Below are 21,732 nucleotides of genomic sequence, written 5' to 3' on the forward strand. Positions count from 1 at the left end.
TTGCAAAGCAATCATCCTCCAATTAAAAATAGATAAATTAAAAAAAAAATACCAGAGTTTGTTATTATTATAACAAAAAGGTTAAATTTATTTTTAACTCTTCAAGGACTGGTTATCAAAAATACTTTTCCTGGTATTTTCCTATAGATTGTAACAGAAACCAGTGGTGGTGATAGGGGTGGTAAGTACGTGGTGGTCAAAAGGATTTTAACAACTCTTATGAAAAATTTCCCCAAGATAATCCAGGCTATCAAGATGTTACAGACATAACAACACTTATTTTATTCCCACTCCCACTCAATGCGGATAAAGCCCTATGCCTAAAGCCAACCCTTCCCACACACTTGCTCTTCCACTCGTATTCTCTATTCTGGATTCACTGTCCTCCTCTTTCATTCACTGCCAAAGCAGAAACCAGCGAGTGATCCTTGATTCCTGTTACTCTCTCTGTCACCTATTGCCGTCAAGTCCTATTAATATACTTCCCAGCCTACCTGGTTCCTGGCTCCTCCTCTTTTCTGGTTTAGGCCCTCAGCCTCTCTCACTCAGACCACTGCAACAGCTCCCTTACTAGTTTCTTGGCCTCTGATTTTGGCTTCATTCATCTCTACATCACTGTCTTCCCATATGTGACGCTTAGCAGTAATTTTTCCAGCTTGTATCTGATGATGTCTTTCCGTTCCTCATTTACTTCCCAAAGTAAATTTAAATCCTTAGAACAAACACAGGGGCATATAAAGGTCTCCATGTCTGATCTTACTTTCCTGCTTTCTTCATCTCACCAACACTTTCCCTTCTATGGTTTTCTTTCATGTTTTCACACATTTCTGCCTCTTTCTAAATGATCATTTTATTGCCATGGAAACACTTTCCTATCTTTTTCCCCTTGGCAAATTTCTACTTGTCTTTCAACTAATAGTTTCAAGCCCCCTTTGATAAAGCCATTCTTGGGTGTCTTTAACACGGACTTTTCTCTTTCATTTCTATTGCAAGGTAACATGCTTCCATTATTATTATAATCCAATTGTTTATACCTACATCTTCTCACCAGTAAGGAGCTCTTTGAGGGTACTACATTAGTGCCTTTTCATTTTGTATCTCCTGGTCCTGGCACTGTAAATACGTGCAATAAATAACTGAATCAAGTTTTTACAGTGACAAGAAAGTGAAAAGTGAAGAAACCATAAAAGCACTGAACAGAAGAGAGATCAGAGCTCAGAACTTCTGCTCACTAGATACGCCCGTCTAAAATATACTAATCAACAGGTGAAGTGGCTCTGAAAAAGGGTGTGTACTTACCTTCTGATGAAGAGAAAGGACCATATGTGGGAAACTTGCAAACTGGAAAAGCACAAAGAAAATGAGCTGACTCGAGAGATGCTGCCAGAGGAGTTGGCTTGTTCCCCCATCGTCAAACTTCTCCTCGGTCTCAGATCGCTCCATGGCATAAACCACCAGATCCACCAACTGGTCCTCCAGCACAGGGCAGCGCTGCTTGTGCTGTAGGGCAGAGATTAAATACAGTATTCCAAAAGCCTCCCAGTTAGTTTCAGAAGTTACCAGTTAATGGGTATTCATTGTAACAAAGAGGCCAAGAAGCATGGAATGAAGTTGAACTTAGAAAGTTAAGGCTAGGTTTAGTCCATTAAAGCTGCATCACGTTATAATATCACAGAGGATGAGATTCATAAAAAATTAGTTTTCAGGTCTCACCTAAAACAGGCTTCCTATTAACTTTTGACTTTTACTCCAGATATCATTGTTCCAGAATGACAGAGGGAACTACACAGTAGAAAATTCTATTATTTATTTCTTGAACAAAGATCATTTTAAAGATATATGAAATGGTGATAACAGTATTAATTTTGCAATCTAATTCAAAATATGAAAACCCTGGATTTCCAGGAATCACATATTATGACAAGAGAGTGAACAAAGCAATGTGTGATCTATTTACTTAAAAGTAGTCACACTGGTTTATATTAGCTCTAAATACAGAGGTATATCTAAATATTCAATGTCTGTTTTTCAATGTGTGGTACTTATTTGATACTGAAATGGAAACTTCCTCCATTATAAAAAAAAAGGAGACCTCAAAGTTAAAGCTATGTTCTTCCCTCTTAGAAGTCAAACATTATGCAGCTTTAATTTTAAATTAGATTATTTTAAAATCTAAAACAAGAAAAAGAATTGAGTTTAAACACTAAAAATGAAAATGCAACTTCCCTTTCTAGAGGCAAAAAGGTTTATGCTTTTTAAAGTGATTCAAAAGCTTTTATCAAAAGAAATGTTAAGCCATATTTTAAGCCATTTTCATATTTTAATAAAATATGTTATATGACTTAATAGCCAGGCAGTTGGAAGCCTTACTAATGAATACAATACTAATATAGATGCATTCCCTATAAACTTTAGATTAGTCTTTTGCCATGAAAAAGGGATATGATTTCTTTAAATTTAGGGGAAAAATGCAAAATGGGGACGAATTTGGAAAAAAACAAAACATAATGAATAGCATCCCCTCTTTTGCATGCTTTCTGCCAGCTCCAAACTTGTAAAGCTCCAATATAGCTGCACTTCCTTAAAGCATGCAAATAAAACAAACATCTATCCAAAACAGTAAGCATCAATGGTTGTTTCATAATTTTTCCAAAAACACAATGCCATGATCACAGTTCAACCACATTACAGTTTTACGAAGAGCAATATTAACACCACCAGTTGGGACTACAGTACTTTTCCTCCAAATGTAATTATCATTATGAAGCAGAGCAAAGTGCAACAGACAACACTACAAACTATTTCTTAAATCAGCATGCAAAACTACTGTGTACAGGGCTTGAAATTCACTAGTTCTGCCAACCACCAACAACCTAAGAAATGTGTCAGACAACACAAATTTAGAGTGAGATCATTCAAAGTATACAAGAGTCAGAAAAATTTGTGAAAAGAAGTAAAGCCAGGATTTCCAGTAGGAATTTGTCGTTAGTGATGGGAATTTGGCTCTAGTTTGGAAACTAACCAATTTGTCATCTACTCCTCCACCCATGACAATCTTCCATCAGTCTGCTTCAGGAAAAAAGAATAAACTAAACAAAGTTGGTTTTTAGCACCTGGGTCATTTTTTTGAGTTTTCCATGTTACTACTAGCTATTTGTTTTAAAGAACTGAATTTTAACTACATATTTTTAGAAGTGCAGTGATTTATGGTCAAAGAGCTCATGATTCAGAAGAAAACCAAAAATACCAAGATTTTGGCAAATTAAGAAACTAGGAAATTTATAGTCAAAGCTGACAATCATTCAATATGTATTAAGACTCAAGACTACCCCCAAATTTTCTGCTAATAGTTAAATCAGTCAGGTATATCTAGGGCAGCAAATGTAGTTACATAGTCTGAGGGTAGAAGAACATCTGTCAAAATTAACTCTGTATTTCCCAGGTGTTTTTGGTTAAATCCAAGGATAGTTCTCAAACTAAGCTTAGGGATAGCTTAAACCTATGTTCCTCTTTTACTTGCCAATTTTAATAATACCAAAAAAAGAGAGAGAGAGAGAGAGAAGTATGGATTATAAAATGAGCTGTGCTGCCAACTACTTTAGAGTACGTGTTTAGTTTTCAACTGCTAAAAGATAAGTTCATTAAAATTAAGACTCTCTACCACATAAATTATTTTATAAAGTGGAACAAATCTGTAAATCAGTTTAATGATTTAATTATCAATCAATAGACTGGTAGCCAATGGATGCTATGTCTATGATTATTCACAAGCTGCTGAAAGCTTTCATAAATTTAAGCCTTCAAGATGTAGGTATATAAGTTGAATTAGCTGACATCATACATATATGAATGTTTAGTTAAAGCCTCTTTTTAGCAGTAAGAATCTAAATTTAGCATTTTAATTTCTGCATAATGGTCAAACTGTATTGGAAACTTATTTTAGATTTTCAATCTGAAAATCAGGCACAAGGCATTAATGGAAACATGAATATTAATCCCCACCCATGCCCTTGATTTTTTTCCCACCACTATTTAAAATGGCAAATGATAATGCCTTCAGTCTTAGTAACCATATCCTATATTAAGTGGCCCCTGATATTTCCATGTAATGGTTTTGGTACTGCTTATGTGGTACAATTTTAACATATTATAATTAGGTGTGTGCATTCTAAGTTGCTTCAGTTGTGTCCAACTCTTTGAGACTCCATGGACTGTAGCCCACGAGGCTCCTCTGTCCACGGGATTCTCTAGTCAAGAATATTGTAGTGGGTTGCCATACCCTCTTCCAGGGAATCTTCCCAACCCAAGGATCGAACCTGTGTTTCTTGTCTCCTGTGCTGGCAGGTGGGTTCTTTGGAAGCCCATGCACTTAGGTAGGCATTGGTTAAGTTAAAAACCATTATTTCAGAGATAGAAATTAATTTTAAAGCAGTATTTATTCAGGACAACTTGGGAAGAAAAATCCCTTTGTATTTCATTTATCATATTCTCTACCAACCAGAACGGGAGTCCCCTGCCAGTTAATACCACTTTCAATGGTGCCTTTTAAGGATAAACTGAATGATCAGTCTAGTACTTCACTATCTTGGCATAGTCAGAGTTCATACACCACCACATCTAAGAGCTTGAGGAATGAATCTGTTTTGTAATGCTCTTTTTCAGTAGAAGGAATACAAACTGTTGTGCAAACACACAAAACAGGATTCTTCCACTGTGAACACTCAACCCTACTGGTCACAGAACTGGGCTATTTATGACCTTCTGATGCAACCAATTTTAGGATAAAGTACCATAGCCCAATTCCTACTGGAAAATACAATATGGACAGTTCTTAAAAGGTTTCAAAGCTTTAAGTAAATTATTACATTGCTAGAGAAAGGATAAGAAAGTATAGTGCTGGATATACTTTTGTAATGATAAAAGATGTGATAACTTGTTAAGTTTTAATCATATGCTTCTTATACAATGTGCTCTCATTTTCCACCCTAGGTGGAAAAATAATAGGTGGTAAAATAATATGTCAATTACAAATCCACTCACTACAGTGTTTTCTACCAAAACAATTACTGATGAATTGTGAACTTTTGACAATGTTTACACTACAGTGGGATCAATACTAATAATGTTCTGTCAGCATTTCCATTATAAACTTTATTTTTTATGGATTTATGTCTTAGTCATAAACTTTTTTTAGGTTGAAACTTGTTATTAAAAGGATCAGATCAGAAATACCCTTCTCTAAATTTCATCAATTTCTCGTTTGAGAAGAGCTGCCCTCCAAAAGCAAAAAGTTAAGGATGGCTAAGGATATCTGGGGGGCGGGATTCAAATGACCATGGGTATGTTTATTCACCAAACTGCAAAAAAACTGAGTCAAGTATGCCTTAAAGTTCATTGCAAAAATTAGGTTTAAGACATAGCATGAAAGCATTCTTTCAAGGTTAACTGAATACTTACCTCTAACTCAAGTGAAAGCTCATCAGAGTTAATGAGTTGGTGTTTAAGATGTTACATTGACAGGTTATATGAGGTAACTGTCAGATACTGTGGTGTGAAGCAGTTTCAGTTTCACATGAACAAAGGCTTGTCCAAACAAGGAGACTTGGTAAATTTTTCAGAAGAAAAAACTTAAAATAATAAAAGAGATACTGCTACTAGGGTGAGGTTTGGCATGCAAAGTTTCAACACTGAGCAAGTTTTATGGCCAAGCTATATGTCCTTAAAAATAGGGCTTTATAAATGGAAGCACTGGCACAACCTTCACTATAGTATTGCAAACAGCAACGCTATTTTATATAACTTGGACAAGAACATCTTATTAAAATCAAAAAGCTGGTCTATTTTAATATGCTGGGCTCAAAAATTTTTAACAAAAATAATTAGAATCACTATTTTGCTTAAAATCTCAAAGGTGAAAAGTCCTGGAACAGACTTGGGAATGTATAAGAGTTCGTTTTATAAAGTCTGGCCATTTCGTGTTCCTCCTGCCACAGGTGGGCTTCCACTGAGAGGCGCTCACTCCAGGAGGGGGTCACTTCCGGCAAAGACTGACAAAGAAGGGTGTTTGTCAAGCAGGTGTGGGGTCACCTAAGAGTGTGACATTTCTTAGTCAATCTCCACGTTTCCAAAAAAACTTCCCCATGTAACGCTTACCACTCCAACTTGTAAAAGTAACATATCTCTGTTAAACTGTTTTTTTTTCTCTTTTTTTGTTTTGTTTTTAATTTGTTTTGTTTTTAGGCAAAGCAAGGCAGGTATTTTTATTGATGTTGTTGTTTATGTTTTAATTATCTGGAAAGATAAAGGCCACCACAAATCTTTCCATCTCTGAAAATTCCACCAGGCTAGCTTTAGCCCTAAAGTAGGAAAAACAGCAAAATGGAGTGGGAAGGAAAAACAACTCATCAAAAAGTGACAGGCTTTATCAAATGCCAGGTGTTGTCTCTTGATTTAAAAAAAAAAAAAAAGAATATTAAAAAAACAAAAAACAAACAAACACCAAAAACCAAAACCAAAAACAATCCACCAAAAACAACTCTCATATCCCAAGAAGAAATTCATTTTAGTGGCCTTGGTCTCAGCATGGTCCTGCCAATTTCAAGCCCCGACCATACATATATTCTCTAAATGGAATCAGTGGCTACAAAGCGGCCAGCGTATCGTTAGTCACAATACAACAGTAAGGTTGTGAACATACCTGAGCAATGTTCAAGGTCTAGAGCATTGGAGGATGGGCAGGACAAGACAGGACAGAACAAAAATAAAGGAAGAAAAAAAGAAAAGACAAAACAGTGACTATGAGGCCAGCCTCAAGGAACCCAGAGTCAGCACAAACCCGCCCACATGTTAAACCACCAAAAACATACACCAAAAAGAAAAAAAAAAACCAGCAATTGAGGCCATGCTGAAGATACCAAGGGTTATAAAAACAGACACCCAAACAAAAAAAAAAGTCAAAAATTATGGTTAAGTCATGTGTAGGTTTCTCTGGCAAAAGGTATACTTGAAACTGGCCTTATAGAAAAAAAAGCAATGCAAAATAAACCAACTTTTAAAATATCTCCTTTTTAATTTAAACATTCTTAAAGCAATATATAAATGATAGAAACAATATAATACTTAATAAACCATATATTAAAAAAAAATCATCAAATAGTTCTTAACTGTTTTGCTCAGTTAGCTATAGCAAAGAAAAGAGAAAAGAATAGTGCAGATTCTATGCAGAATTTACTAGGTTTCCAGCACAGTACAGTACCTGCTTATTTAAACCTAGCATATTGCAGACCATATCCCTGGAATAAGGCTGCTCCAAAACATATCTCAACAAAGCAGTCTGTGGTTCAAACAGATCCTTTAAAGAAAATAAAGAAAATCATTGCTTCAAGATCAGAGTTAATGTTCATTCAAAAAATTTGAAATTGGGATTAAAAAAATCCTCTAAAGGCTCTTGTTACCTTCACACAGTAGGCAGTATCTAGTGGGAAAAAATCAAAGGATTTTAGTGTTTACAATTAGTCTGCTCCCACCCTTCATTTGATAAATGATGTAACTGAGTTGAAGGGACTTGCTCATGGTCATAGAGAAAACCTTAGGAACGGCTTCGGCCACAGTCATGTCAAAGTCTTAAGCATCACTGTAAGGAAAGGATTTTCTGCCCAGAAATCTAATCAAAGAGGAAAGGAGGCCGTTTCTAACCATTCTTCTGTGAGTATAAATGTAAACATCATTTCCATCCAGATTCGGGAGGACAAATGACTTGACAGCACAGGGATTTACAGTGTAGATTATTCCGAATCAGATTATCTGAGTTCAAATCCTGACCATACTGCTTGCTAAAGTTAACACCCCACTCTGTGTCTCAGTTTCATCACCTGGATAACGGAAATATTAAGATGATAGCTAAGAATAAAAGTTGTTATGAAGTAAAAGTTCTTAAAACTGTGCCTGGCATATAGGAAGTACACAATAAGTTTATCTGTTTTTATTACTGATATGATTGTAAATTCCATTTAGTTTATCACTTTTTCATCTTTCAAAGTTTTGCTGACTAATATCCCAGAGAGCTGTGAATTATCACCTTAGTTGTACTATTTTACCCTCCTTCATTTTGGGATAAGTTTCCCAATCACTCTCTACATCATTTTTGACATGAAACATTTACAGAAAACTATTCGGCCCTCCCTATAACCTGCTCTGTCATTCCCTCCAAACCCCAAGATAGTAAGACAAATCTGCCATATGTGTTTCATCATAGCTTTATGTCTATATCTCATATTTCATATTATGGATATATGTGGATTTTTCTCCTTGAGAAATTTCTACTCTACTTTTGTCCTTCCCCACCTCTCCCCTTCTGAAAAAAATACAACCAATAAGGAGGCTCACTCTTCAAGTTTTAGGGACACTGCAAATTCATGTTTGGTCCTTGCTTTGTAAAGGAAGAGTGAAAACAAGGAATCAATTTAAAAATTCAATTTTCTAACACCAAGTACTTGGCCAGAAGTGGACCGCTGGAACATTAACACCTGCAATATCACAAACAACAGGCTAAACTTGGATCCTGAAATCATATGACAAAAACCATAGTTTATGGTTATAAACTATCTTTCATTGAATACTTACTTTTTCAGTCTATGAAGAGACAATTTAGCATCACACAATATATAATCTTGGATGAAGACTGATGGATCAAAAGCATCATTATATTGAACAACATACCTTATCATATGGCAAAAGGCCTTTCAAAGGAAAACGGAGAGTTGCAGGGTCCAATTTCCATGAATTACAAATGGCTCCTGAATTATTTACAACTGGTAGAAGGCTGCAACGGCCTGTAGGTATTACAAAAAATGCTTTCTAAATAAATGTGAACATAGCAATGCCTAGTCCTTCATTCACTCTACAAATAGTTAATGACTATCATGCTGAACCAGGCACTGGTTAAAAATATATTTTAATTAGCTAGAAGTCTGGGAATTTTCTTTGAATATTTTTAGCCCAGCTGGTTAAAGACCAATTTGTACAAAACTTCCAAACTCACAGATTTTGCATTTGTCCAGGGACAGAGTTCAGCAAGCTACAAGCCATGAACCAAATCCACCTGCTCTCGTTAAGTTTTACTGGAACGCTATTCCTTTTGCTCTCTAATGGCAGAGTTGAGTAGCTGTAAGAATGCATAGCCCACAATGCCAAAATATCTGTCGTGTCACCATTTATAGAAAAAGTTTACAGACCTTTAATCTCAGGTCAAACTAAGTAACTTTAAACAGGATGTTCCTAGAGGCCTTAGAAGTAGTATATGACCATTAGTCAGTTCATGTATCCAAATGCCTGATAAATACTGTCACTGGGATGTCCTGCAGGCACCTTAAGTTCAATATAACATAAACTAAATTCATCCTCACTCTTCTCAAATCTGCACCACTTTCCATAATTCATCAAATGATGTTAATATCCTCTCAGTTATGAAAGCTAAAAGCCTAAGAATTATCAGTCTAGTGTCCTTTTCATTTCTTTTTTGTATTTCCAGTGCCCAGAATAGCACTTGACTCACAGAAAGTGCTAAAACTTGGTCACTGATTAAATAAGGGTCTATAATCCCAGGCTGTTCTGAGGCTACCATGATTTCTATAAGTAATTCAGGAACATACATATGAGAACTGTAAAAACTGTAAATCATGTGATTATTTTTAAAAGGAAATTCAGAGACTTTAATAAACATGAAACAAGTGGAAAACAAAATAAATTATATACAGAGCAAAGGTGTGGCCTGGAATGGGCTGGGAGTCAGACAATGTGGTGTACTAAAGTCAGAGAGACAGATCTACTGAGACTTCTGGGTGCCTGGGGAGTAGAGTTTTATCTATAGAGTATAAAAGCTCCTAGGTTATACTAAAATGGCAAGTCACCACGACGTGTATAAGATTTCATCCGTCAACTTGGTTCAGTAGTCAGCTCACTAAAAAATATTTAAAACATTTTAAATTATAATCCTACCACAAATGGAGTTTATCCTTGCTGTTGGCCTGAAGGTATCCACAAAGTCTGATACCAGGTTTCCAAGTAACTAAAACAAAATAAAATGAAAACAAGTAAGTAGAAAAATAAAATCAAGATGCTCTGAATATGAGAATCATTTACATAAAATGAGATAATATATAAAGATTTAGTACAATTCCTGGCACATAAAACTACTCAAAGTTAGTCCTCTTTCACTTCCTCCTAAACAATTACTTACCAGTACATTTATCCCTGAATTAAGCCAGGTCATACCACCATGTCCTTAGCTATTTGATGAAGCTGTGTGTATTTTACGAAATGATATATATAAACTATCTCAACAGGACAGCAGAGAAATGAAAGAAATGCATCATAAAAAAAAAATATCACATATTATCTAAGGATCAAGTGACCATTAAAAAATAAAAAAAAAAAAAAATAAGCACACAAAAAATCAATTAATATAATAATTTTTAATACAAATTTCTATTTAAAAATTTAACAAAACATCAAATTTACCCAATGTGGAAGTTTTCCCTCAGGATATAGTTTCCTGATCTCTGTGACTGCAAAATATGCTGGTAGTAAACAAGCATTTCTTTCCAAGATATATGCTATAACCTAGGGGAAAAAAAAGGGGGCTATGTTATTATTTTGAATAGTCCCACAGATGTGCCCTTTAAATCCAACAACAATGATATTTAAAAAGTAGAGATATTATTTCATGCATTCAGTTGGCTTAAATATAGCATAAGAATTCATTTAAATGTGAATATCTAAAAATGAAGATTAATACAATGATTGCTGATAGTAAATAACAGACCAGATTCCTGATAGTAAGTAACATTGAACACGCATTAGATATTGGTAGACTTCCCTGTTGGATCAGGTGGTAAAGAATCCACCTGAAATGCAGGAGACCAAAGTTCGATCCCTGGGTCGGGAAGATTCCCTAGAGAAGAGAATGGTAACCCACTCCAGTATTCTTGCCTAGAGAATCCTATGGACAGGGGAGCCTGGCAGGTTATAGTCCATAGGGTCACAAAGAGTCAGAAACGACTGAGTGACTAACACCAACTGGAAGGCAACACACTAAACAATTCCTGCAACATTAGGTACAAAGCACAAAGATCTTTAAAGTGGCCCATAGGACAACATCTTATAATGGTTGTAGATATAATAATATCAATATTGTTGTTTTCATAATTAAAAACTATGAATTAAAATGTAAAATTTCCTTTTGAAATACAGTGGAAGTGAAATAATACCTTTAAAATATGATTTTTGTAGAAGTAAAGAAATGGAACATTTTATAAACTACTGTAAATTTTAAAAGCATGGAACTATAAAACTAGACATCTTTAGGAGATGATCAATGAATTGCAGGCAAGTTTAAATTACCTCTCTTGCTGCCAGAAGCTGCTGTACAACAGCTGAGCTCACTGTATTGGGAATTGTCAAGATTTTCTCCAAAATCACTTTTAACAGATCTCGAACACCCTGATACAACAAAAAGTCATAGATTAAATTTTTTTAAAGTCCTGGGTGCTGGTTAAAATGGCTAAAGCTTTCAAGATTATATACTTAGAAAAATATGTAACCCTCAAAGTCACACTTTTAATTTTTCTGAACCAAAGCTAACATTCAAACCCCTAACATTAACCCAAGAGAAGTGTCATGTTCCAAAGCAGAATTCTATCTAAAGAATGGCTTGCCATATGAATGAACAAAGGAAATCACTTATAGATAAAAATTAAACTTTCCACATTCCGTTCAGCTTTATAACATTAGAAAAGTTTCTATTATTATGAGGGACCAAAAAGTTTAGTTTGAGCTTAACAGACAAAAATATATTTGGAAGAACTTGAAAATACTCTGAAAAACATGGACAATAAATATTCAACTTTTTGGCAGACAACCTTTTCTGCACCTTCCTTTTGGTATATATTCTAACTTCATTCCCTCTTTCTCATCATCCATCACATATTTTAACCCCTCAAACTTAGCCAATAAGGCTATTCTGCTAACTGGTCATCTATTCAGATCTATTACCAGTTGCATGATTTCAAAGCAGAATCTAATACACAGGGAAGACATTTCATTCCATAGTATAAACTATGTGATCAGTCTTGTAAAAGACAGAACATATACATGAAAGAAACAATTATGAAGCACCATACAAATAAGGTGCTTATTTGTACAAAACTACATATTAACCTGCTAAGGAAAGCGAAGTACAAGTAAATAGAAAATAATCAGAAAAGGCTTCTTAGAACTAATTTTGTACGATATCATGACTCTGGCCAATAATTATCAGTTAAACCATTTGAGATCAGTGAAAATACAGATATAATGCACAGGGTCAGGTATCCACAAGTCTTTCAAGAGACAATAACCAAAGTGGCTTGAATGAAGCAGAAGCTTCTGCAGCTGTGGAGCTCCTGAGCTGTGTTATGAGACACAATTAGAGTGTGTGTGCTATTGGTTTTGGTCAAGAGCAGAGTGCTGAAGATACCAGTTAAGGAATGACAGTGCCCAAGGTGGCCAAGGTGAAGCAGGACTTGCTCCCTTTGTCAGCTGATGCCTGCATCCCTTCTCAGTTCCACACCTCCCTGCTCTTTGCCTTTCCACTGGACAGGGGCCCCACGATCATAAGATCTGTGGCATGAGAGAACCGAGTCTGCCTGGTGACTCCCTATTTGTCACAGAAGTTTACCAGCCACCTGCACTTTTAAGACTGTTGGGAGAGGAGCAGAGAGCTGTGGGAAACACTGGGCAATTTTAAACTCTTTCAGGAAATACAACAAAAAAGAGACAGATTTTATAAATGCTTCCACTTCATTTCTCTTCTGTGAAATTAATAGACCCTGAAAAATTAGTATCTGACAGCGATTACTTTTTATAATCAGAAAAAACAATACCTTGTAATCCACCCCTCCAATTATTTTCCGAACCAGTTTAAATGTTAAGGCCCAAAGCTGTGTTCTTTCCCATTCAAGTGTGTCAGAGTTTATCAGGGATTCACAAACCATCCTAGAAAAAAAGGAATACCCATTCCAGTTACAAGACAGGAGTTTTGTAAGTTCTCTAATAGCCAAGGTCCACAAACTCTGGATATTATATTTGTCACAGTAAGTGCTAATAATTGTCATAAAGGTACATTACTCAAGCACACTTTCAAAAAATTACATAAAGCATTTTATATTTTTTATTTATATGAAAGACTTAACCCAGAGTAGGACTAAACCCAAAGCAGACTCCTTACCGTCTTGAGCCACCAGGGAAGTCCTAAAGTAGAACTGCTGCTGCTGCTAAGACGCTTCAGTCGTGCCCGACTCTGTGCGACCCCATAGACGGCAGCCCACCAGGCTTCCCCGTCCCTGGGATTCTCCAGGCAAGAACACTGGAGTGGGTTGCCATTTCCTTCTCCAATGCATGAAAGTGAAAGGGAAGTCGCTCAGTCGTGTCTGACTCTTCGCAACCCCATGGACTGCAGCCTACCAGGCTCCTCCGTCCATGAGATTTTCCAGGCAAGAGTACTGGAATCGGGTGCCATTGCCTTCTCCAAAGTAGAACTAATATTAATTATGTTATATTTTTGCTAGAAAGAAATGTACCAAAAGCTATTGGTTAAATGTGTATCATTAACCAATTAGTGGCAAACTGTGTTTTTCCAAGATGGCTGCAATAAGACTTTCGACCCCACGTGCTCTTCTAAAATGTGATATTGATGCTCCTCCCAGGAAGAGTATCAATGTCAAAAGGGTAGAAACAAAAATCTATCCCTCAGTTTGGGCAGGTCCAAGACTGGCAAATGGAAAGGCTTTCAAGGCAAAGTGATACAGCTTCTGCCTAGCCCTCTTATGAATGGTTGCTCCTAGACTCCACTACACTGTGAGAAAGTCAAGGTCACACAGAGAAGGCATATGCAGGTTCTGGCCAATAGTGCCAGCTGATGTCTCTCAGGTGACAGTTAGGCATATGAATGGGGAAATCTTTGTCATGACTCCAGTCATAGCCACCATCCGATTGCAAACACAAAACCTGAGAAAATCCTTCCTACTCCTTGTCCAAGCAAGCACTGTAATTGTGAATGTTAATAATAAAAGGATTATTACTGTTTTAAGCCATGAAGTATTGAGGCAATTCATCATGCAGCAAAAGTTAACTGGAACTGACCCAGGAATTTCACTCCTGGGTATATAACTAAAAAATACAAAAACACTAATCTGAAAAGATACACACATCCCAATGGTCATAGCAGCATTATTTATAATTGCCAAGATAAGAAAGCAACCTAAGTGTCCCTCAACAGATGAATGGATAAAGATGTCCCTCTCAATCTCACACACACACACAGTATACTGCTACTGCTGCTACTGCTAAGTCACTTCAGCCGTGTCTGACTCTGTGCTACCCCATAGACGGCAGCCCACCAGGCTCCCCCGTCCCTGGGATCCTCCAGGCAAGAACACTGGAGTGGGTTGACATTTCCTTCTCCAATGCATGGAAGTGAAAAGTCAAAGTGAAGTCGCTCAGTCGTGTTCGACTCTTAGCGACCCCATGGACTGCAGCCTACCAGGCTCCTCCATCCATGGGATTTTCCAGGCAAGAGTACTGGAGTGGGGTGCCATTGCCTTCTCCGCACAGTGTACTACTCATCCATAAAAAAAGAATGAAATTTTGCCATTTGCAATAACATGGACAGACTATTAGAGTATTATGCTAAGTAAAATAAGTCAGACAGAGAACAACAAATACTATATGACATCACTTATATGTGGAATCTAAAAAATTCAACAAACAAGTGACTATAACAAATACAACAAACACTACCTAGAAAAGCTTGTCAAAGTGAGTGATTTTAATCCCTGGGCTAAAAGGCAAAGCCTGCCTGGTTTTGAGCACCTGAAGTATACAATTTTAAGAATACTGCATCCTCGAAATTAAAACTGAGATACTACGAAGCACTTTTTGTTGACTGTAACTGCCTTCTTTATTCTCTTATCCTTTTACAACAATCACCTCAACCAATTTCTAAACGTTAATTAAAAAAAAAGAAAATATTTCAGATTGTTCATATTCATCATTAACCATACCTGGGTGGAAGGAGACCAGTCTCGACTGCCATTGCTAAGCAGTCATAAAGAAAAGAAATTCTTTTAGGACTATGCTGGCCATGAATGAATTTAACAATCCACTGGATGCACTGTTCATGAGATTCCTGGAAAATTGGAAAATGATCACATTTTAGGTCTAAACTTATATTTTATAAGTAACAAATAGCTAATAGCATCTGGGAGTATATATGAAGACTATGAGTGAGATACTTCATTATAAATTAATGGATGAAAACAATTTTAAAAGAACTGGAAAAATTCAGATTTAGTAGCTGAGTTATTTTAAGCTTAAAATCACACAATTATATAGATTAAAACTTCCACCATTTTTACTATATGGGACCTCCAGAAAGAGTATGATTTTATTAACATATTCATGATCAACAAAAAAGTCTAGCAAAGGCACTGTAAGCAGTGCCCTTAATGGCAGATATAAATATCTCTGTCACTGGAGGAAAAAATCCACTATGAATTAGTACATCAGCCTCATGAGAATTTAGTGAATCTAATCCCTAAGAGCCAAATCAGTTATGAGCTAATGACATATCCATTTTCCAGACCTGCAAAACTTTAAGTCTGATACCAAAATGTGGTGCCCAAATCAAAGATTACCTTCCAGAATATCCTCAAGATGTCCTGCTCTGTGCTACCACTGTCCTTCATACACACTTCTATTGCTGAATAAATAGTACTGGTTTAGAAATACTTATTTTCTTCCTGGATCCTCTGTCAGAACACAAAATTCTTGAAGACAAGGGTTTTATCTTAACTCATACAGTGTTTAATCAATTATTAAAACGTTAAAATGTTAGAAAGATATAAGATGTTCAATATCACTCACAGAAATGTAAAATAAAACTACACTGAGATAAAATTTCTCATGCTTTCGACTGGTAAAGATCAAAAAGCTCAATAACATGCTACTGTGAGGCTTGAGGGAATAGCAATATATATCCCACTGATATATTGCTGGTGGGAGGATAAATTGGTAAAACCCTTATGGAAGCTATTAGATTATTTTTAGAAAAACTACACATAGAACTATCCTCTGACCCAGCAATAATATATTCTGTGTCCCCTGCCTAAAACTATTCATTATAGTATTATTTAAAGAGAAAAAGGTAAGAAGCAACCTATCACATTGTGGGGGACTGGTTAAACAAAGGATGGTGCAGCCATATAATAGGATATAATGCTGCTCTAAGAAAGAAAGAGGACAGAAGTAACTTTAAATGGATTGATATAAAATTACATCAATTTGAGAATTTAAGAGGGAAAAAGCAAAGTGCTAATGAATAATGTACATGGCATACAGACATTCTATAACAATGATTCTATGCATTAAACACTCCAGAAGGAAACATAAACTGGAAACACTGATTGCAGACAGAAAAAGAAACAAATGACTAAGCTAAGAGAAGCAGAAGGTAGATAATCTTACTCATTGGGTGGAACTTTTCGCACCTCTTTGCATTTTGTATCGTATGAATATATTAGAAAATAATCAAAAGTAAAAGAAATGTAAAAGAACGAATGCACTGCAACTATGCGATTCATTTCTGAGTAGTGAGTCTTAGTCACTAGCAGCTCAACTGTAAACAGTTCTCAATTTCCTACTTATAAGACATCATAAGAAGGTAATAATGTACTACTGGATCATGAGTTCTTTAAGGTTCAAACATTTTATCTTTTACAAGGCTGCAACTTCTGGTGAATGCTCTTTGTTATTAAGTTTTACTGTACTTGCCTCAATTTTGTTAAAGTATCTTTGGATCCTTACTGCGGCATCTTTGTATCTTTACTATGGTATCTTTATTATAATATCTTTGTATCAATGCTGGACCAGTTCCTTTGCTGATTAAATGAATGAAGTTTTTATCCGTTACAACTCCTAACACAGTTGTTCTGAAGTGCACTAAATAAATCAGAATAGGATGAAAATGGTTTTATATAATCTAACTTGGGAGAGATTTATAAAAACAACTCACACTGTGCTATGGTCAACCTGATTTTTCAATACAGATTCTCTACTGGAAGAATACAAGATGAAATGAACGGAAGCCAGAATAGACAAATGAAAGATGATGACAATTTTATTTCTCCTTTTCCAGAAAAATCTTAACAGCAACATCAAAGTAAGTGTAAAAAAATAAAGGGCCAAAAATCGTCAGCTGAGTGTATTAAAAATGCAGTGCTCACCTGAGAAAGACCAGCCCAAAATTGTCTGAAGGCCCCTAAACAGCTAATAAGTTTTGTTTTTTCATCTTCAGGGGTGTCCATAAACATGCTAAAAAACAAAAATCGAATTATTTGCCACTAGTTTTAAAAATGTGATTCAACATAAGCAGAATAGTAGATCTTATAAACCTCCAAGACAGATCTAAAGAAAATCTTACAAAGATACAATCAGGTAAAAACACAAAGATCTGCCATGTATACACTTACCCAGGGAAAGCCTCTTCTATAATCTCCGTTTTCTGTTAAAAAAAAAAAAAAAGTAAACAGTATGATTTTTTTTTTTTTTAATTTTAAGGGAGGGAAAGGGGCCTCCCCGAGCAAAATAATATAGTGCAACATAGGGCAAATCACCTTAATTAGCAACGAGCAGAAACAAACAATACCCACCTGCTTGGTCTGTAACAAAGGGTGTTGTGGATTTCAAATGAAACTGAATTTGACAGCAGTTTGAGAATCGCCCAACCCTTGCACACATACTCGATGTCACAACAAGAAGAGGTGGGGAGAGGTTGCGTGGGCCAGATTTCTTGAGCCGCTGTCCCCTAGCCACCCCCTCACCCAGATATCGCCCAGGATCCCTGGCAGTTCCACTCACCACCACCTCCTCAAAAATGCTCTGTAGTTGCGTCTCCATCTGGACCGTCACCCTCGCCTTCTTTGGAGGCCAGGAGTGCGGCACGGGTCAGGCCCGAGCTCCGGCAATGGATGGGCAGAGGGCCGGAGACGCCTGCAGGTAACTTCAACTCGTCGGTGTCAACTTCTTCCTTGGGCGCCAAGCCGGCACTATCCCCTCCCGGGCCCAGCAATCAGCCGGAACCCGCACGGAAGCCTGAGCGCTGGGTGTGCGCTGACTACGGCACGCACAGAAACAAGAGACCCAGCCAGATGGTTCCGCCTGTGGGGAAGCGCGATCCACGAGCCAGATGCGAGCGCCCCCAAGTGAAACTTCCAGCCTAAGGCACCGCCGCCTCAGAAATCTGTATGCAGGTCAAGAAGCAACAGACCCGGACACAGAACAACGGACTGGTTCCAAATTGGGAAAAGCGAAAGCGAAGGCGCGAAGTCGTGTCCGACTCTTTGCGACTCCGTGGAGTGTATAACCCACCAGGCTCCTCAATCCATGAATTTTCCAGGCGAGAATATTGGAGTGGGTTACCATTTCCTTCTCGAGGGAGCTTCCCGACCCAGGGATTGAACCCTGGTCTCCCACATTACAGGCAGACGTTTTACTGTCTGAGCCACCAGGGAAGCCCATCAAATTAGGAAAGGAGTACATCAAGCCTGTATATTGTCACTCTGCTTATTTAACATCTATGCAGAGTACATCATGAGAAATGCCAGGCTAGCTGAAGCACAAGCTGGAATCAAGATTGCCAGGAGAAATATCTATAACCTTAGATATGCAGATGACACCACCCTCATGGCAGAAAGTGAAGAACTAAAGAATCTCTTGATGAAAGTGAAAGATGAGAGTGAAAAAACTGGCTTAAAACTCAACATTCAGAAAACTAAGATCGTGGTATCTGGTCCCATCACCTCATGGCAAATAGATGGGGGAACAATGGAAACAGTGAGAGATTTTATTTTCTTGGGTTCCAAAATGACTACAGATGGTGACTGCAGCCATGAAATTAAAAGATACTTACTCCTTGGAAGAAAAGCTATGACCAACCTAGACAGCATATTAAAAAGCAGAGACATTACCGACAAAAGATACATCTAGTCAAACCTATGGTTTTTCCGGTAATCATATATGGATGTTAGAGTTGGACCATAAGGAAAGCTGAGCACTGAAGAATTGGTGCTTTTGAACTGTGGTGTTGGAGAAGACTCCTGAGAATCCGCTGGACTGCAAGGAGATTAAATCAGTCAATCCTAAAGGAAATCAGTCCTGAATATTCATTGGAAGGACTGATGCTGAAGCTGAAGCTCCAATGCTTTGGCCACCTGATTGGAAGAACTGACTCATTAGCAAAGACCCTGATGTTGGGAAAGATTGAAGGCAGGAGGAGAAGGGGCTGACAGAAGATGAGATGGTTGGATGGCATCACCAACTCAATGGACATGAGTTTGAACAAGCTCTGTGAGTTGGTGATGGACAAGGAAGCCTGGTGTGTTGCAGTCCATGGGGCTGCAAAGAGTTGGACACAACTGAGCTACTGAACTGAAGGCACTGTGGGGCGAGGTTGGCTGCAGGCCACCACTTCCCAGCTGAAGCGGGAATTGCTTCCTACTTGGTGCTAATGCTTTTATATCTCAGGAATTTAAAAAAAAATACTTGAGGCCTAGGGGCTGCAGCCTGCGGGAAATGCCCCTCCTGCAACTTGGGTCGACTTGATGTCTGTGAGCTGCTGACTTTCTGGGGCTCTATCAGCTGCCTAGAGCCAGGAGTTGAAACTGCACTTTTCTTGACAACAGGGACCATGTCTTCTCTACTTGGTAACCTCACTGCCTTGCACAGTGCCAGAACACAGCAGGCTGTCAATGAAGTTTTTTAAAATGAATGAATGCATCATAATTGGTTTTTAATTGTTTTAATTAAAACAATTGAATAAAATCTACTATTTTCAGTTATGATAATCTAAAAGCAATAATATTTGTCAATTACTGAATACCTCGAAACTTTGGTAAGGATCGGGGTGGAAAAGGGTGGCAAAGAGGATTGGCCCACTGGCCTGGTCGGAGTATGCCAGAGCTTTATTCTTTCAAGCATCAGTTTGACATATTTGTGGAAACTTGGTCTTATTCTTCAAGCTGATTTAGGGGTCTCTTCTTTAGCCTCATACAACACTTTTGTGCAGAAGTACTAGAGAATTTCATTTATGGAGTATTTATCCACTGTTCCTTCAGTACTAGGTATTTAATGAACTGTATTGAAGAGTATATTTTGCAGAATGTCCAAGCTAGAAGGGTGAGAGAGTCAGAATTATTAAAATCCAAGTACCTTAGGGATCTACTTTTTTGTTGAATGCTAAACAGATTGTTTTATTGTGGATTATCTTTCATCAGATTCACTTCTAAGACAGCTTTCACTTACTATCTAGCAGATTTCCACATTTCTGCTCTGTGTTCCAAATCATTGTATTCTCAGCAAATGCCAGCTGTTCTTGATATTGGCCAGGGCTTGTACAGTTAAGTAGATAAGATGGTCAGTGGACTTCCCAGGTGGCTGTAGTAGTAATGAACCTGCCTGCCAATGCAGGGGACTAAGAGATGTGGGTTCCATCCTTGGGTTGGGAAGATCCCCTGGAGAAGGAAATGGCAACACACTCCAGTATTCTTGCCTGAGAAATCCCATGGACAGAGAAGCCTGGTGGGCTACGGTCCATAGGGTTGCAATGAGTCAGACAAGACCGAAGCGACATTGCATCATCATCAAGATGGTCTGTAAGAATTATTTGTCATAGCCAAATGCAATTAATTTTTATCTTATGCTCACTGATGCTCCATTTATTAAATAAAAGTTGGCCATCCATTTTTAGACCTTCTTAATGTGTTTTCCCCCAAGTCATTTTTTAAATTGATGTATAATTAAATGGCAACACACTCCAGTATTTTTGCCTGGAACAAGAAGGTGGGGTCTGGGCTTCAAAAGGAAGTAAGGTATTCACAGCAGGATGAAAAGAGTTAACGTTTGGTGAGCAAATATATGCCAGGCCATCTAAACAATAGAACATAGATAAGACTTTGATCTAACCAGTTTGGTAAGTTCCTCTTTGTCTATCACGCCTAGTTCATATTTCACTATACTATTTATGGTGTGAGCTCCTTCCTCAAACAGGTCTTATATCTTAAATTCTTTTAGTTAATAAGTGGTGGGAAGTTCAAAGATTCTTCCTGAATCTTTTCAGCATTCCAGAGTGGCACATTTGGGGGCAGCCTGCCCTGAATCAGTGCTAAACCAACTTTGCTTCCATGGGATACATGCTACTCAGTTATAATATGTTATCACTTTTATATTTCTGAATTCTGTTACTATTTTATTGAGATTGTATTTTTTTTCATACGCCACTATCATCACCAACTCCTAATAAAACATGTCTTTTTTTTTTTTTTTTTTTGATGATCAGCTTTAACTAGTGAAAAAACTCCTGGGTATCATAGGGGTCCAAATGACCTTTAACTTTTTTTTGAAGGTTGTGGAATACCTCATACAGCTCGAACTCATGCTCCTCACTTGCTAAATTTTGAGCTAATAATTCTCCTGTTGTGGCTTTGCTATACAAATATTTGACCTGGAAGATACATAGTTCCCAACATTTGGTATGTATATGCAACACCGTATGCCACTGTTGGGGGTCCTCAGTGATTCAGTGGTTTAAAAAAAAAATCCACCTGCTATGCAGGAGATAAGAACTCAGTCTCCGAGTAGGAA

The 21,732-nt window shown here is 37.3% G+C and overlaps 1 protein-coding gene across 5 annotated transcripts in view; it reads right to left on the reverse strand.

The window, feature by feature from the left end:
• MED23 (mediator complex subunit 23) overlaps nucleotides 1-18,169 on the reverse strand; it is a 42,455-nt gene extending 24,286 nt beyond the window's left edge. For 2 of the 5 annotated variants that reach the window (XM_004011322.6, XM_012182908.4), the window contains exons 1-12: nucleotides 17,953-18,169; nucleotides 17,565-17,596; nucleotides 17,319-17,406; nucleotides 15,099-15,223; nucleotides 12,921-13,032; nucleotides 11,401-11,499; nucleotides 10,519-10,620; nucleotides 9,997-10,066; nucleotides 8,719-8,831; nucleotides 7,256-7,351; nucleotides 6,698-6,715; nucleotides 1,300-1,500 (exon numbers count right to left, since the gene is read on the reverse strand). In XM_004011322.6, the coding sequence (XP_004011371.1) occupies nucleotides 1,300-1,500; nucleotides 6,698-6,715; nucleotides 7,256-7,351; nucleotides 8,719-8,831; nucleotides 9,997-10,066; nucleotides 10,519-10,620; nucleotides 11,401-11,499; nucleotides 12,921-13,032; nucleotides 15,099-15,223; nucleotides 17,319-17,406; nucleotides 17,565-17,596; nucleotides 17,953-17,991 (1,095 nt within the window). In that variant the 5' untranslated portion in view covers nucleotides 17,992-18,169. Of the gene's footprint in view, nucleotides 1-1,299; nucleotides 1,501-6,697; nucleotides 6,716-7,255; nucleotides 7,352-8,718; nucleotides 8,832-9,996; nucleotides 10,067-10,518; nucleotides 10,621-11,400; nucleotides 11,500-12,920; nucleotides 13,033-13,264; nucleotides 13,464-15,098; nucleotides 15,224-17,318; nucleotides 17,407-17,564; nucleotides 17,597-17,952 lie in introns of those variants that run through there. The other 3 variants (XM_012182907.5, XM_060419655.1, XM_060419654.1) reach the window with 2 other exon arrangements.
• Nucleotides 18,170-21,732: the final 3,563 nt, after the last annotated feature.

The sequence above is a fragment of the Ovis aries genome, chromosome 8, assembly GCF_016772045.2.
Source record: "Ovis aries strain OAR_USU_Benz2616 breed Rambouillet chromosome 8, ARS-UI_Ramb_v3.0, whole genome shotgun sequence".
Taxonomy (NCBI): domain Eukaryota; kingdom Metazoa; phylum Chordata; class Mammalia; order Artiodactyla; family Bovidae; genus Ovis; species Ovis aries.